General features: G+C 40.1%; 1 protein-coding gene across 6 annotated transcripts in view; it reads right to left on the minus strand.

Moving 5' to 3' along the window:
- Positions 1-17,181, minus strand: part of trim9 (tripartite motif containing 9) — a 49,118-nt gene that overhangs the window by 4,922 nt on the left and 27,015 nt on the right. The window contains exons 4-10 of one of the 6 annotated variants that reach the window (XM_085257229.1): positions 9,793-9,903; positions 8,503-8,656; positions 8,121-8,266; positions 5,072-5,210; positions 2,648-2,686; positions 1,327-1,627; positions 133-295 (exon numbers count right to left, since the gene is read on the minus strand). In XM_085257229.1, the coding sequence (XP_085113355.1) occupies positions 133-295; positions 1,327-1,627; positions 2,648-2,686; positions 5,072-5,210; positions 8,121-8,266; positions 8,503-8,656; positions 9,793-9,903 (1,053 nt within the window). Of the gene's footprint in view, positions 1-132; positions 296-1,326; positions 1,631-2,647; positions 2,687-5,071; positions 5,211-8,120; positions 8,267-8,502; positions 8,657-9,792; positions 9,904-17,181 lie in introns of all 6 variants that reach the window. The other 5 variants (XM_085257232.1, XM_085257228.1, XM_085257231.1 and 2 more) reach the window with 5 other exon arrangements.

Genomic DNA, 17,181 nt, shown 5'->3' on the forward strand with positions numbered 1-17,181 from the left:
ATATATCCATTTTTACTTTACTTTTCGCCTTTATGCCTCGGTATGAACTGAAGTTTAAGGTTAGAGAGTAAATTCAGTTGGAAACAGATGATTGCAGTTACTTTGGTGCATGCATGGACTGAAATTTTCTACCTGGACGTTTCGGTTGAGGCTGATAGCGGGGTAGTATGCACCCTCCAAGCCTTCGAATGCCACTGGGCCCTGCTGCTCATCGTTCACGAGGAAGATGAGAATCCCACGTGTAAAGTCCAGCAGCACTCCTATTGTAGCTCCTTTAGTGATGCCACCGTCTGTCCTGTGTGGGCACAGGAAAAAAAACAAAGGATAACCGTGTTATTAATTTACCACGGTAACCCTCCAGTCCTGAGCTTAGATTTTCCATCAAAACATGGTAAAAAAAATTAAAATCTAGCAGTGACTTATTTTAAGTCTTTGTCACTTTAGAGTCTGGATTCTTTCCAGCCTGTTAATCATATTATCAGTGCTCATATTTATCATGTAGCCTGTAACACTACTACTACTACTACTAATAATAATAAAAGTAACTACACCATGATCACATTGACCACATTTAAAAGCTACTTAAACATTCATTTACAGATGACAGACAGACATTTCGGTTGCTAGGATCAAAATTTGGCTTAAACAACATGAAATCGTGGTTTGGTCAGTCTGGTTGTATTATGTTGGTGTTTGGTGTGTTTAGTTGGCACACTTTAGGCCCCAAAGTACAAACTGAGCATCAATTAAATGGCACAGCCTACGCAAGTATCGTTAGAGCCCATGTACATCCTTTTATGGCCAAAGTATACCCATCTAATGATGGCTGCTTCTGGCAAGTTAACATAGAACGTCAAATCATCTCAATCTGAACATGGCGAAGAGTTCACCATACTTAAACAGTCTTCAGAGTCACCAGATCTCAATCCAATAGATCATCTTTAAGACAAATCTGCAGACACAGTGTGACGCTATCATGCCAATATTGTCCAGAATCTCTGGACAATGTTTCCAGCATCTTGCAAAAGGGAATCTTTTTTTAAGTGAAGCATTTTCCTGCACCTACAGTAATCTTATGCTAGAAGTAAACTTTATTTTACTTAGTGGCCTTTTATCCTGTGTTATGACAGGACAGTTGAGAATTGACAGGGAAGCTTGGGGCAGATTTAAACCCAGGCCTCTGCAACAAGCTTAATAAGTAAAACTGGTGTCCCTTTTCTAAACACTATTATACTGTACATGTAAAAGCAGAAGACTTCCATTTGTGATCGAAGAAATTACATCTGCATTAGTACATGGACAATCACTTGTCACTTTCTTTATTACCTATTGGTGTGCGAGTTGTTGTGCATGAACCAGGAGCGGTTATTGTCCACATACATGGCCCAGGCTTTGTCATCCTTCCCTAGCATCACATCCTTCAGGACGTCACTCCGAGCGATGCCGAAGGCTGGGTCAGGGTGGTTGTCATAGCGGTCAACGGTCATTTCCCAGTAATGAACACCTCGAGAGAAAGCAGTGTTCCCCAAGACCACTCGGTCATCATAGCTGTTGCACGTCACCGTCAGGTTGTCGTTGGAGAAGATGATGTCAGGGTGAGCGGACGCCGGGTCAAAGGTGAACCAAGCTACTGCACAAAGGGAAATGCGTACCATTAGGTTTTTAGTGTTAATAATATCAGTGACTGCGAGATGAGAGGCAATGATCATGATTTTACAAACACCACATAAAACCAGAAGGTAAAGGTTAGATGAGGTGAAGTTACACTGTAAAAATATCTGAATGGAGGGAACAGTAATAACATGAAAGACAAGAAGAAGACTTACTATCATTGTTATGATCAAACACGAATAATAATACCTAAACTATATACTTATACTACATAACTTAATCTATAACTTAATAAGCTTAACCACTTTTAGATAATCAAACTTGTGTCAAACAGTCTGCAAATCTTAACCGGTTCCTGCATGGAAAAGCAGATTAGTTTGATAATTATGGGTAAGGAAATTGTTAATAAAATAAAACTTAACTTTAAAATACATAACTAGAAACTTCTAATAGTTATTATAGTAAGAGGTCAGTTCACCCAAACAAGAAAAGAAACGTGAAAGGTGAAAGGTAAAAGACTCTGTGTGGATGTTCATTTAGACTGTGAACTCAAGCTTGCTTGAGCCATCTGATAACCTCCACTATCAGAGCAGACTCTGCTGTGTTGGTCTACATAAGTTAAATTTGTATTGTCTTTAGGTGAACTGCTCCTTTTCTCTATTACAACACATTGCTTTTAAACTTCTTAAACCACATGCTAATGATAATTTTGCAATACTGCTTGACTCACAGCTGAAAGACACAGTAACAGATCTCTATGCAGGAAGGTAAACAGGCGGGCTTTTGCTGGGCTCCAGTGGACCTGCTTTTACTGGTGTCACCATGTGCAGCGACGTTCCATTACACTGCTTTATTTCCCGAAGGAAATAAAGCAAAGACATTTATTGTAGGCTTGTATTGCACGTTTAATAAGTGCAGCCCACAGAGGAGCAAACTGCCCACCTGCTGGGTTGAGTGTGAAGACCTCATTGATGAAACAAGCAATGGCCTGAAGGGGATCAGAGCAGAAACAGTGTGCAAGGAGAGTCATCCATACCTGTGCCTATAGACTGAATATCACATGGAGGGAGTCCAGCTAAAATGTGAAATGGTGGGGGGAGTGAAGAAGAAAAAAAGGAAAAGAAAAGAGGAAGAGGAGGAGAGCAAAGCGAAGCAGTGAAGCAGAGGGGTGGGAAGGGCGGTGGAGAGGGTAAAAAGCAGATTTGATCAGGGATCCTGGTTCAGTTCATTGGACATAAGACCAGAGGAGAGCCCCAAAATGAAAACAAAAGAGCTCCTAGAAACAAACCACTGCAGACTTAGAAGGAACAACGAAGGAACAATGAAAACAAAGCAATTGTTCTGAATAAGAAAAATAAGAAAAGGACAATCTGATCTGGAAGAAGGGTGCAACAACACTGAAAAAGTCTGCGTGGTTAGATCACTTTGTACGCCTCCAACAGCTGCTGAGTGCTTTCTGTGTCAGGTAGGGAGGCTGTCTGGGCCTTTCAGGTCCACTGATGGATGACAAGCTTCCCCATCTATGCAGATTACCATTTAACTAATGGGAAAGCCGGTACATGGGTGGATTATACACAATCCAGCTGCTCCTCGAGGCCCTTGGGCTAAAAGGCGCAAAACACACCTTCGAACAGAATTCACATCCTGCTGCTGCCCACTGGATGAAAATCTTGTGTTTTGGAAGCCTTTAATTAATGTGATCATTTATTGTACTGCGTGAAATATAAAACAACAGAGGCTTTTTTCCGGATCTTTCAAATCCCTATGAAACTAACTAACTCAAAAAGCCTTGTGTCAGTCTGAAGAACATCAAAGAAAGAAGATTTTCTCTGCAGACTTAATATATAATATAATGTAAATACAGCATAATAATGAAAATATAAGGGTTTAACCAAGCAGCAGCAGGTTATGATTTCTTTAGATTCTCTGGAGTTAAATCAAGATTTCTCTGGTGTAAACTCCCAAATGTAGAAAGAAATGTAACTGAACTGTGATAATCAGTAAAAAAAAAAGTAAGTAAGCCATTAGATTATATTACAAATGTTGTTAGAAACACCTGCCAGCTGTTTGCCAGCACGCAGATCTTCTTCATTGCATGACGTTACATTAACTACAACCACAGTGGTAACTACCCTTTTTTATGTTCATATAAAACACTTTGAAAATAATTCACTGTAACATTTCAGCTTATAATAATATCAATGGAAATACAGCCAACAGGATAAGATCATGCAAGAAAAGTGTCGGCATATTTGGGAAGATGTCAGCTGCACCTGAGGAACAAAAACATGAAGACAAACACGTGGGTGTTAAAAATGCTGAAAATATTTGCCTCTAAGAATAAATCTTGGTGGTTTGTAGAGCATCATAATTTCCAGCTTTCCATCTTGGGATAAAAAAGCTAACTGTGTGCCTTTTAAAAAAATGTTATAATGCTGTAATATAAACCTCCTCTCATTCATTTCCCCCACTTGTCATGGGAGCTACCAGTTCTTATATCATTAAGAACATCAGCAGTATTCTTTCTGTCAGCCGTGCTTCTCACCTCTTTAACTGCCAACACACATCTGCTCATTATGCCCCTAATTAGCTCCCCTTGTAGATATACCGACTGGCTTTTGGCTCCTGCCTGTTACTGCCTTACATACACCTTTGCACGCCTGCCCAGCTCCATTTGCTTTCCTCGCTTTGTTTCTTTGCTCTTGCCACCTGCTGGTATAGCTTGTTTTGAGCTGGCAAAATACGAGCCCGTTACCTGCAACATGGATATTTATGACATTGATTTGATAATGATATTTTGCCTAGCAAGCAATCTTGGTGTTTATTTTAAAGATCAATCTACAAACTGAGCAGGACATTTTACAGTGTGGTAATGGCAGACTAAAAATAAAAGGGAAACGGCGAAATCTTAATGGAAGTGAAGCAAAAGTATCTGAGTATCTGAGCATTTGTAGCCAGAGGCTGCTCGACCAGTGGTGCACCCAACCTGGTTGGAAATTAAAATCACCAATAAAATATGGCAGCGCTGCAGTGTCCCACTGTGCAAGGACGTGCTGATGGTTTGACCATCTTTATTTATTGTGTATGATAAAAACCTAATTGCCAATGTTCTCTGTTCTCACTGTTTAAATGGAGACGTTGCAATTTCTCGTTATTTCTCGTCTGACCTATACAATACACTGCCACTGATAATTAACTAATATCAGCGCTGGCCTGAGCAACCCAACATGTAGCTCTATTTTAAAAAGCACAGTGTTCTGAAAGCTTGCTTGCTCAGTAGCAAATATAAAATAAACGATGGCTGAATTTTGATTCTCTTTTTGCTCAAAACTGTCAGTGAGGTAGCGCTCTTAAAAAAACAAAACACCAATTCATACTTGAGTCTTTGCTCTTTCTAGATTCACAGTGATTTAAATTTACAGTGAAAACAAGAGGAAGAAGGAGATGAGGCTCAACGTACTCTCAGAGGTCTGCATGATCAGTGTCTTGCTGTACTGGCCGACTCCGCTGGCATTGAAGGCCTTCACCCTGGACTTGTACGTGCTGTTGAAGTGGAGCCCGTCCACTGTGCAGATGGTCTCCGTCCCCACGTACACTTCCTGTAAAGACACACAGTGCTTCCTGTTATGCTGGCAGATGCATCAAGTGCGTAACTATGACACCAAAGAGAGTCCATTTCTTCTGGAGGAGTGTCCCATTTGAATTTGGTGGAGAGGGTAATAAGAGAGAATGCGAGCTTGTACAACTGAACGTGGGCACGGCAGCCCACACTTGAGTATAAATAGACATGGGGACACAACTCGCCAGGCTCAGCGTGGAGCTGCGTAGGTGTGACTCAGTGAATCAGAGAATAAAGGAGGAAGAGAAAACTTCCCTCAGAATTTTTTGGCATAGTGCTGCATCAGATGCAGGTACAGCAATACAAGGATTTTAGTTTATATTATAGAGACGCACAGACCAGATGGCAAATTAATATTTAAACACACACACACACACACACACACACACACACACACACACACACACACACACACACAAACCCCAAACCAAATCATCACAGATGCTGCAAAACATTCGCCACGACTCTCGTCTTGGTGCGTTTGTGTTGACGATCACACGCTAACACAAAAAGTCTCCAGGCTGTAATACAATTTGGCAATGGCTCTCTACCAATTAGCAGTTAGCAGATACAGTTTGTGAATCAGTTGGCAGATTGGATGCGAATGCTCACCATGTTACTCCACACTTGTAATTAAGAAACAGACAATTACAGAACACGAAAAGAACTTGAAGGGTGAACGACTACGACCAGCTGCTTTTAGCTTACAGTCTGCATTTAGGACGTAAGTGTCTGCTTTTCATAAGTTTGAAAAACAAAACAAAACCGGATACATTAAGAAATAGCTGCTATCCATTTCTAGTCTCCTTACAAACCACTGAGCAAAGCAACAGCTTCACAGTCAGAATCTGCAAGGGATCTCTGCACAGCAGGGATGAAAAAGTCCAATATTTTTTGAGTTAAAAGCTCTAGTTACTGCTGCCGGGGGTGTGCGAAATACTTTAATTATGCTGCACCAGCTGCTATAATGAATATAATGGACATAGTGCTTCTTTTTTTGGAGTAATGAGAGGATGCTGACAGAAAGTGCAGACTAGAATATCGAAGATGAGATGTTTATGTATGTGTGTGTGTGTGCGGTTGGCCTTCGGGGATTTGCAGGCTGCTTTTTATTGGCTTGTGTTCTTTTTATTAAAGGAGACCTATTACACTAATTTCCGACTCCATATGTCCCTGCTCTGCATGATTCACAGTTTAAAAAGTCATTATTGATGTTATATCTGGGCATCAGCCTCTGTCTGAAACAGAGGGTTTGAAAGTGGGTGGGGCTTCTCTGCTCACAGCTAGAGTGTTGTGCCCAGGATAGCCATATTAGGAAACATGCTCCCAATGACATCATACAGGGCCAAGAACAGAAAAAAAGAACTGTGAGAAACATTTTTTGGGTCTGATCTCGTTATCCAAAGGCTGTAATAGTAAAGAGAATGGCTGCGCCATATCACACTGTCCATGTTAACATTGGTATAAACTTTTAAACAACATCAATGATATATCAACAACACAAGCCCAGACATGTCTGCAAGCAAGAGCAGGCCATCATTACCCCTCCCCACTCTGACTGCTTTATCACCTCTTTATGTGTTTGTGTTCATATTCAACATTTGTTGTTTTTTTCGCTTGGGTTCTGGGTTAAATTATTCTTCTTTTTAAGATTTAGTCACTCCATATTTCCGTTTAATTTAAGTAAATATATATTCTGTTAAATGCCATTAACTGTCTGAACCTCGAGCTGGTTCATGACAAATATTTATAAAGGGGCAGCCCCAAATAACTTCATCACCTATCATCGGAAATATCATTTGCTTGGAATATCGTGATATAGTGCTTAAACAAATGCAACACCTAAATCACAGAAGGAATTCGGTGAACGAAATACTGAAGTTGGAAATTTTTACTGACTTTTATTGAGGATTTTTTTTTGTTTTTAATTAAGCAGCGCACATTTTTTTCCTAGGTTACATATTGGAGATCATATATAGAGGAAGATATGAGGAGCACTTTTATCTCTCTTAATTTGCTCTCTTTAAATGGAGACTCATACTACTAAAGAAGAAGATTTTGTTTTCCCCTCTCTTCTTCTTCTTCTGTTTTTAATTAAACATTGCTTTCTTGCCTGCTTACAAAGTGTGAGCCTCAGGGCTATGTTGAAATAAAACCACATTTATTCCGCAAACCAAGTAACATGACTCATTTGTTTCCAACTCCGCGAGTAGGCTACTAATAAGGTTCTTGCCTTGGCGCTGCATCCGGAATGTTAATATCACTTTTAGGAAGCCTCCCAGATTGATTGTTGCGAAAATCAACAGGCCTACTATACGGAGGTTTAGAATTCAGACACAGATATGCTTTGCCATTGTACCCAGGGAATGGCTCAGGAGGTATAAGTTGCTGTCGTAACAAAGCAGGGGCTTCAGTGAATAGAAGCGTGGGGAGTATCTTATAGGATGGATTACATGCTAAACCTCTGTGAGAGTATGGCGACTGCTTTGATGCCGGATCACGCTTCCTACAGGATCATCCTAGCGGTGGTACAAATGCTTCCTCCTGACGCCGTGTCATTCAGGGCCTTGTTACGCTGCGTCACGTGACGTGCTCTGTACGACTGTCACACATTAACTTGAGTGATTTCAGCTACAAAATACTGCTGCCACATTCCCCTGGCTGAGCCGGTGTCCTCCCTGGTATCAAATGATGGAGTCTTTGCCCAGACAGAAGGAAAGCATGTCACATAAAGGTGATTTATACTCTAGCTGGTCTTGTTTTTCACTTTTTGTTTTGGGATCTAAATGTAAATATCACAAAAGTTCTCATTTAAAGAAAAATACTGCTGAAGCAGACAGATAAATTCCAGCCTGCAGGGACAAAACAGTACCTGCACTAGGAAACCTACCCTGAATGGCCCCCCATTTCCATCGTCCAGCTCTAGGATGTATCCTTCCACGGTGATGGTGGAGAGTGGTGGCTGTTTCCATGACAATGTGGCGCTGTTGTTCTGAGTGCAGCATTCCTCCAGCTGGAGCATGGGAGCAGCTGGGACTAAGAAGGGGACAAACGAGGCCAGATTACAGCCCACAGAGGTATGAAGAGACACACACTCACTCCCCAAGTGGATATAACGCTGCATTACAGCAAAGACAACTTTTATATGTATAAAAGGACACATAGTGAGAGCCTTATAATGTAAGAGTGTAAATGTTTTAGATAGAATTTTGCACATTTAAGTAGAGCAAACAGTGGTTCTTAAAAAAATATCAGGCTCTCTGTCTGTGTACCTTTCATCTGTACAAAGTCCAGCTGGTGGATTGTTTGCAGGAGAGGTCCACTGTCCAGAGTGAGGTCAAAGTCACTGGTCATCCTGGGGGTTAGGGTCCCCTTTCCCCACTGACTCTCTGTCATGTGGACTCTCCGAATCAAAGCATCAGAGATCTGTGAGACACACAGTACAGATTAATCTACCGCTAAATCTCTCATTAATAATAAGCCTGCCAGAACATTTCAGCCTCCGTTCAGATGAAGAAATGCAGATAAAGATGCAATGATCCATAAATGCAATAATGGGATTTTTCTTTTCCACCAAGTGTCTAAAAGGTTTCTAGTTGTATTCCAAAAAATGTTTTCAAACTTGGATAGTTTCTCATTAAAATTTAAAGAAAAAAAAAAGTTATAATAGGTAAACTATGTTTTCTCCCATATGTCTCCTAATTCAGGGGTGTCAAACATAGGGCCCAGGGGCCAGAATCAACCTGGCAAAGGCTCTAATTTGGCCCCAATCTGGCTTTGGAACATACGAAGGGAGCCATAGATGAAAACCTTATGAAAAGGTTTACAGGTTTTCCTCCTGATAAAGATCTTCGCCTTTGCTATTCATACTACATTAAAGTAATTAAATAATAGATAAACATCTAAGTGACAGAAACGTTTATTCTTTCTTTTATTTCATTCTCTTTATCATCAGCATTTTGAATTTCGGATTAAATGCATAGTTAAATGTCTTTACACTGACAGAAAGGGGAGTTTCTCTGGTTCGACCCGCTTAAGATCAAAGACGTGGCCCACGACGTAAAATGAGTTTGTCATTCATGATCTAATGAAGAATTTTGAATGGTGTTAAAATCACTTGCTGAATAATTAAGATATCAATTTAAAAAGGTCACCAAACACGTAATGCTTGACTGGTGTCACAAGTGTGACACAGCATTTGCTCATCACCTCATCAGAACAAAAACGTCAGTTAGAGGCAGCTTTAGAAAGAAACATAAAGTTTTTTTTGCCTTTAAACAGATGTCAAGCAAGGTTTGATTTTAATAAGGCAAAATTGTTCCCCTAAAAAGCAGAGCTTGGAAATATTTGGTTTCTTTGGCAAACCATCATTTACGTCTTTCTAATGAAATTATGGATCAGTTTTCCAACAGTTTAATTCCAGTAATAGCCGGAGAAGTTACTTTTTGATGTCAGCTGGAGGTGTTGTACCACCTTGTTTTAAGAAATCTTTCGTCCAGTTCTACTTCATTGTTTCAGCTGTAGCTTGTAAAAGTAAAAAGGACGTCTTGTGGCCATCTTACCTGCAGGAAACCACTGGGGTCATTTTCCTTGATGACTTCCAAACAGTACTCCATCAGGCCTGTGGTCTGACGCAACTTTACCGTACAGTGGGAGATTTGATCCCGCACCACCTGGAAAAACAGGGAGAACAGAAGAGTAAACATGTATAATACACTTACAGTTCATAATCACAAGCTAATCGTCATCCCTAGAAGAAAGACAAGTAATGAGAAGAAGGATGGATGTAGACAGACCTAAAGAAAACAAGGAAAGAGGGGAGAAAAAGCCAGAAGTTCAGACAAAAGATTAGGAGCAGGATCGTCAGAGTTATTGATTGAGTAACTCTTTTTCTCTTGAGACACAGATTGAGGGAGGAAGAAGAGGCTGACGGGACACTAGCAAATGATCCTGTAACTGACGTTAACGGAAGGAAAGTGACACTGTGTTTTCACACCCGGGCAGCCTGAACAGTCATCAGTAGTTACATCACAGACAGGGATGAGGAAAAAGTTGCCCTAAAATATCTTTATGAGTGATGACACGGCTCTGAGATGCATTCAGAGTTTTCAGATTTTCTGCCCTGTATTAGTCGTTTGATTTAACAAAAAATATAATTTGGATTAGCTCCATTAATCCTAATCGAGGGGACAGGAACAGAAACCCTTCCAGAGTAACATGTCGTCTAGAAATTCCCTCTTTCTTACCGAGACTGATGTCCGCAGCTTCTTTGCAACAGTGTGAAATAAACACAAGTGCTGGACAGGGGGTTGCTAGGAAACAGAAACTTCACCGCCACAGCTCCAAGGCTGAATGGAGAGGAAGATCCTTCCTGAAGCCGTTTGCCGACCAACAGAAGATGATTTACTGATGACTGCAGTCAGTGCACGCCGATACGCAATACTGTACCATAGGTGCACAGTGACTGCAATGGAATTACACCTCATTATATGCGAATTAAATTGCCTCTTGCTGATATAATCAGTTTTTATTTTACTGTGATTATTTAAGGAACCATTTCAGAAGAAGCCAACTGTATGTGGTTGTTTTAAACACTGCACCATTTTAGGATGATAATCCATTCAGAACATGAGAGATGACTTAACGGATGCCCTCTGAATGGGATCATGGAGACAGACAGTGAAGAGTAAATCCCAAACAGGGCATGATAATTCTTTCTTTTGTAATTTTCAAATTTTAACTGAGAGTTGAGACACATGGAAATAATTTTTATGGTCTGGTATTGTTTTAGGTCTTTAGTGTATATTAATGAATATCACTATTTGTCTATGTGCTACACATTTCCTCCTGTCTTGGGCTTTTTCCCACCACCATGTGATTGCCTGATTGTTTGCACATGTTTTCAGTTACGTTTGTTTTTCTTGTGCCTTTCCCTCTCTTTATAAATATGCCTGCCTGACCTTGCACACCTCCTGTAGGCTTGGCACTTCACTGCGTTCATTTATCTTCCAGTCTGGATTTTTGTTGCATATTTTCTCCCCTGCAGCGACTTCAATTCTTTATTCCTTAATTTCGAGAGCTCATTTAAGTTGGTTATATTTTGCAACCTCCCACCTGTGTCCCTGGTGTGCCGGATTTGGGTCTTATTGTGAACGTACATGAAACACATCTGATGCAACAGTCTCAGAAGCCCAGTAATGTCATGAAGCATTTAGAGATTGTGCAATCAAAGCCACCGTGAGAAGATGTAGCCAAAAGGGGCGGATTTAGAGGTTCAAACTTTCTAACCCTCCTTCACTGAAACACACACACATGAGTCTTGTGCATAAATTTGCAGCAACAGTGAACAAAAACAAAGTATGTGGTCCTGATGGAATAGGAGTTTGCCAGCAGACTCAAATCTCACTTTTACTCACATACTCACTTTTCTGGATAGTTATTGCATGGCAGCCTACCTGACTCCATGTTAACTGTTCTATTGGTGCCTTTAGTCAAGGACAAAACTGGTCAAATATCCACCTTAGAAAACTACAGCCCAATTTATCTGGGTAGCATACTGTCAAAAATATTAGAAAGAATCTTTTGGGGATAGGCTTTGAGAATATAAAACAACTATTGACAATTAATTTGCTTTAAAAAATAAAGCACTAATTTGTGCATATATGCTGTGTATATGTGGTGCATTTATGTGCTTCTTCGATGGACCAAAGGTTTTGACCGTGTTAATCATAGTTAACTATTTACTAAGCCCCCTCATATCTGATAAGGATCTTGCATTATTAGTATTCATATCAAACTATGCATGTCCAGTGGGGAAGAAGTACAACCTTTCCTCGTCAAATTTATATGGATGATCTTTCTAAAACACTAAACAAGCAGAATACAGGATACATGATGGGGGAGAGCCTTATTAATAATTTGTATGCTGATGATTTAGTTGCTTTGTTCCTTATAGAGCTGGCTTGCAGCAGCTGCTTAGAGTCTGCTCAAACTATGCTTTGCAGTATGATATGAAATTCAACTCTGAAAAGAGTGTAGCAACGATCACATCAACTTACGGAGCCCTGCAGGGGACATGGGAGAAAAAAATATTAAGACGGACTTTTGCGAGATCTCGCAAAACTAACTCGGGATCTCGCAAAAGTTGAATTCCAACAATGGCGGCAGCTACTTAGTTGTAATATTACTCTTTCTGGGTCACAAAATAAACTTTTAAGATATTTTGAGGCGTGAATGTAGTTGTGTAAACGTCAGATATCTGCTCGGTTTACAAGACATCACATATTTGCAAAAGTGCTCCGACGTTTTCGGAGATCTGACACCCACCATCTCGAAGCTAACGGGAGGTCGAGACCTACTACAGCCGGGAGGAACACCGCTTTCCCGGCACATCGTGCCTTGACCTCCCGGTCGGCTTCGAGCTGGCGGCCTCCGAAGAATGCGGCTAAAACTTTTGCGAGATCCCGAGTTTGTTTTGCAAGATCCCGAGTTTGTTTTTGCGAGATCTCGCAAAAGTCCGTCCTAATTTTTTTTCTCCCATGTCCCCTGCGGGGCTCCGTATCAACTAAAAAGAATCGGAAGCAAAATTTTCCCATTTTGTTTGGAAAATCTAATTTTTAAATGCACTGACTAAAGTGAAATATTTGGGCCATTTCATCAGGAATCTTTAATATGTGACAAGCAAATATGCCAGTCCATAAATTATGTTAAAATGACATGAAAACGTTTCAGTTGGGCTATAATGATGCATACAGGATCAAGATACAAGTTTTTTCTCCTGCTTTTGTAAACGCTGAAATTATTGGTTATTCATTTTGTATATTTATATTTTTATTAAAATGGCCTATAATGTCTTAAATAGAGTTTGTCTTCCATGTGGATAATATATTTGGCTCATCCATGAAAACACAGACATGTATGTTAATTTGTCCTGTTATTCTTTTGATCTCCATTACATCACGGTATGTAACTCTTTTTGCCAGTGAAATGTCAAAAAAATGCTGTTCATAATAATAAAAAGGTGTATTTATTGTTCTTCTCTGCAAGCTATATATTCATTAATACAAAGTAATCGATTACAGGCACTTTTGGCAGCATCACTGTTTGATAAACACTTATTTACAGATATGGACTGCACTGCACGGAAATTCATTTAGCAATTTTACAAACAGCATCACTGAAGATAATAATTCCTAAAAGCTTTATACTGATAATCCTGGTACCCTAGGCAGTTTATATAGCAAGTTTTATCCAGATTGATTAAAGCATCTTTAGGGAACATACATCATTATAGTAAAATAAAATGCCCTTAGTTTGGCTTACTCTAAAAACTATTCAACGATTCACTGGATACTCCTAAAAATCTTTGGATTTGTGTTTTTAAGCAAAATCTCGAGATCGGTCAGCCCTGCTCAGGTGACATTACAGATTCTAGTAAAAATATCTGCAGCGTTTCATCCTTTTGCTGGGCTTTAGAAATGAGCGAGCACTTACAAAGCCTTAGTCCATTCCTACTGAGGCGGCGTGAACTTAAATGAACCAGATTTAAAAATTCGGCTCCACCTCTGACATTCATACAAATGACAACAAAAAGCAGGCTTGACCGCTTGCCTGGTGAATTAATATTTACTAGGACACACTGAATCATTTTCAAACAACTCTCTGGAATGAATCAACGTTTCTCTCTCTGGTGAGAGAAGATTTCATTTCACCTCTGACAGTTCGGTTTACATTTCTGTGGCTGAAGGCCAAACCATCCCTGCTGTGGCAAGCTGGAACATCCATAGCCCCGCAGTGGCCTGGCAGAGCTCCAGGAAAAGGCTTCTTACTGCTGTCGCTGCCTGCTTAACAATCACTTCACCGTCCCTTGTCTGCATGTGAAATGTTTTAAATTCAGTGTATAAAGAATATCTCTCTTCAAGGTGCAAAAGAAGTTCTGCCAGCTTTCATTACATCCTTCCCTTATTGTCATCCTCCTCTTTTCTCTCTCAGATTCGATGCTCCCTAACAGCTTCTCTCAGCATTCTAGCCATCCTCCCTGAAATCTGCTTTAAATCAGCTTCCCAATAAGATATAAAAACTGCCGCCGGCAATAGTGCTCTGCCAGATGATCTCCGGATAATCAGCGCAGGGAAGATTCATTCGTCTGAATTTAACCGAGAATGAAGGGGCTGCAGCAGCTTGTGGTGGGACGGCAGTGGAGCAAATTTAGCATCTTGATGAGAGAAATTAATTGAGAGACAGAAAAAGAGAGTGAGAGATGGTGGATTGAGAGCCAGAAAACACAGTGCAGGACAGCGGTAGAGGAAGGCAGAGTCTGCTGCGTTAAGTGGGCCACAGTCTCTGCACAGCGGATACAAACTGTATCCTCTCATGTGGCTGGTAGGGTGATCAAGCACTTTGTCACAGAAGCTCCACAGTGATGGTAAAACAACAGGAAACCGAGGGATGATGAAAATGTAAGACAGTGATAGTGCTAAAACAAACAGCAGTTTTGATAGCACGTTTGATTTCTTCATAGTAGGAAACACTGAGAAACGTGTTTGCAGTGGAACAGGTGCTTATTAAATAAATGAGCACATACTGGAGTCACAAATACTACCTCATAAAAACACACTAAAGACACATTTTACATGGGAAATGCACTGGAAACTACAAACCTCATTCACCTATTCATACAACTGCTTTTTTAACCTAACATCCACACACTCACACTCTGATGGATGCATCGCGGGAAACTCTCTATCTTGCCCAAGGAGCTGGGGATCAAACCTCTAACCTTCCGGGTGGTGTATGACTGCTCTACCTGCTAAACCACAGATGCCTTAAGATGCAATAACTGTTCTGTAGTTACTTCAGCAGTTACTGTTTCTCTGTGTTGTTAGCTGCTGAGGAGGTAAAGCTTCTTCTACCATTTTCTATTTGTATCTGCTGTAGTTATTAGGCCACTGCAGCACTTGTGTCTGTGAGCTACTGTGGCTGCAGTCTTTGAAACTGTCCCCTTCCAGGACACAGGATAACATTTGTAGACCGACAAAAGGGGTGTGTATGACAATCATTAAATGAGGGTCAAATATAAAAGAACACACAGAAAAATAGTTTGTTATTAGAAACATTAAACATTAAGGTGTGTGTGTGAGGATATGCTGCACAGTGGAGTGACAATAAGAGGAAGTGACAAGTGCCACATCCACTGAAAATCAGCTGTCAGTGAGAATCTGTTAGCGTTTACTATTAGAACTGAAGCAAATACAGCAGTAAGCGACCCATGCATACATGCATAGGTCAAAATAACAGATTTGAAATGCATTTTCTTTACTGACTGATCTCAATTATTTTCTCTTGTTTTTGCAGAAGTCCACACGACAGACAAAAACCCAAACATGTTTACCCGGGAAAACCAGTCACGCATTCAGAATAATAATAATAAGCAACTACCTTCAACAATTTTCAAGCAAAACTACTGCCTAAGTTTCATAGTTATAGCTTGAGTATAAGACTATTTTCATCACTTTTATAGCGCTATAACTGTCATGGTCTTGGATCTCAGAACAAGGGTTGTGAGTCAGGAATTTCTTTTTCTGTGTCTTCATTATGGTTTGATGCTCTCAGGTATTACTGGCTGAGGGTCTGTAGCGTATTGTTGTATCGAAGCTTTAGTCATACCTCAGGGTTTTTGAGGTTTCTGGAGTTCTTTGTGTTTTGTTGGTTCTGTTAGGGTTCATAGTTCTTTTGCTTTTAGTTTTGGCTCATGTTTGAGTTTTTTTTCTTTAAATTACATTTTAGTCCAAGATCGATTTCTTTTTGTGTCTCTACTCTTGGTTGGTTCATTTACTGTATATAATTGCACTTGAGTCTTTTAGTTTTCTTTTAGTATTAATAGACTTTGTTATTTGAGTTTTTCGGTTGTGATTTGGTTTATTTTTCCTAGTTTCCGCGGTGTTCCTCATGTCATATTCAGTGCGTGTTTATTGACTCCATTATTTCCTGTTTTAGACAAATAGGGTGTGTCTCTTGAGCATTAATATGAGTTTTACTTCCTGTCTCTTTGTCTTGATTATGTTCTCCTGTGTCTCCTTCCTAATTAGCCCTCTCTGTGTATGAATAGCACTTTCTTCCTTGCAGTCTGAGTTGGCTTGCCTGTTGTACTTGCCTTTTCTAGTTTCTCTGTCCCTGCGACCACTACAAACTTTTATACATATTAACTAGCTATTTAAAATGTTTATCTATTATCCATCTATTTTCTTTTGCTTATCCGGTTTACGGTCGCGGGGTGGCTGGAGCCTCTTCCAACTGCCATAAAGCCAGGGGGGAGATGCACCCTGGACATCTCCCCAGTCTGTTGAAGGGCTTGTTCATCTATTACACTAACCCTGATTCCATTTTCCCCCCATACTAGCAAATGGTTTCAACAGGTTGTTCATAGCTTACAATGTCAGTTGTTCAGCCATACTTTTAACGAGCTATGACAACCATTTTTTTCATTACTTACACTGATATAATTATAATTATAATCTTCTGAGTGTCTTTTTCTACTGCCTAGCCATTACTTTTTACTCAAACTTATTCAGTTCCAATCAATTCTTAAATGGTAATTCTGGCTTTTGTTGTAGATTACCTCCAGACTACTGCAGAAGTACCCCTTGAGATACAGCCCTTGTTGGGAATCTCTGAATTAAACTCTTAATAGAAAAAGCGATCATATATCTTGAACATAAATAGCCTTTAGATCTAGAGTTTCTTGTCTTGATTAGTTCTCTATTGATTGTCAGGATCTGACAGAAAAGATACAACTGTAGTGGCGAGTAAGACCCTTATACAACATTAGCAGTCTCAACATTAACAAGTAATCCTCCCACACTGAATAACCTTCAATAACAGGCTCTGCTGCCTATCTCGCTGCAATGAAAACTGTCATTCACAATAAGAAAATGAATCATTTGAAATCTGCC

This window comes from Mchenga conophoros, linkage group LG19 (assembly GCF_057382185.1).
Source record: "Mchenga conophoros isolate Kocher_MC1m ecotype Shallow Benthic linkage group LG19, M_conophoros_male_GT1.1, whole genome shotgun sequence".
Classification (NCBI taxonomy): domain Eukaryota; kingdom Metazoa; phylum Chordata; class Actinopteri; order Cichliformes; family Cichlidae; genus Mchenga; species Mchenga conophoros.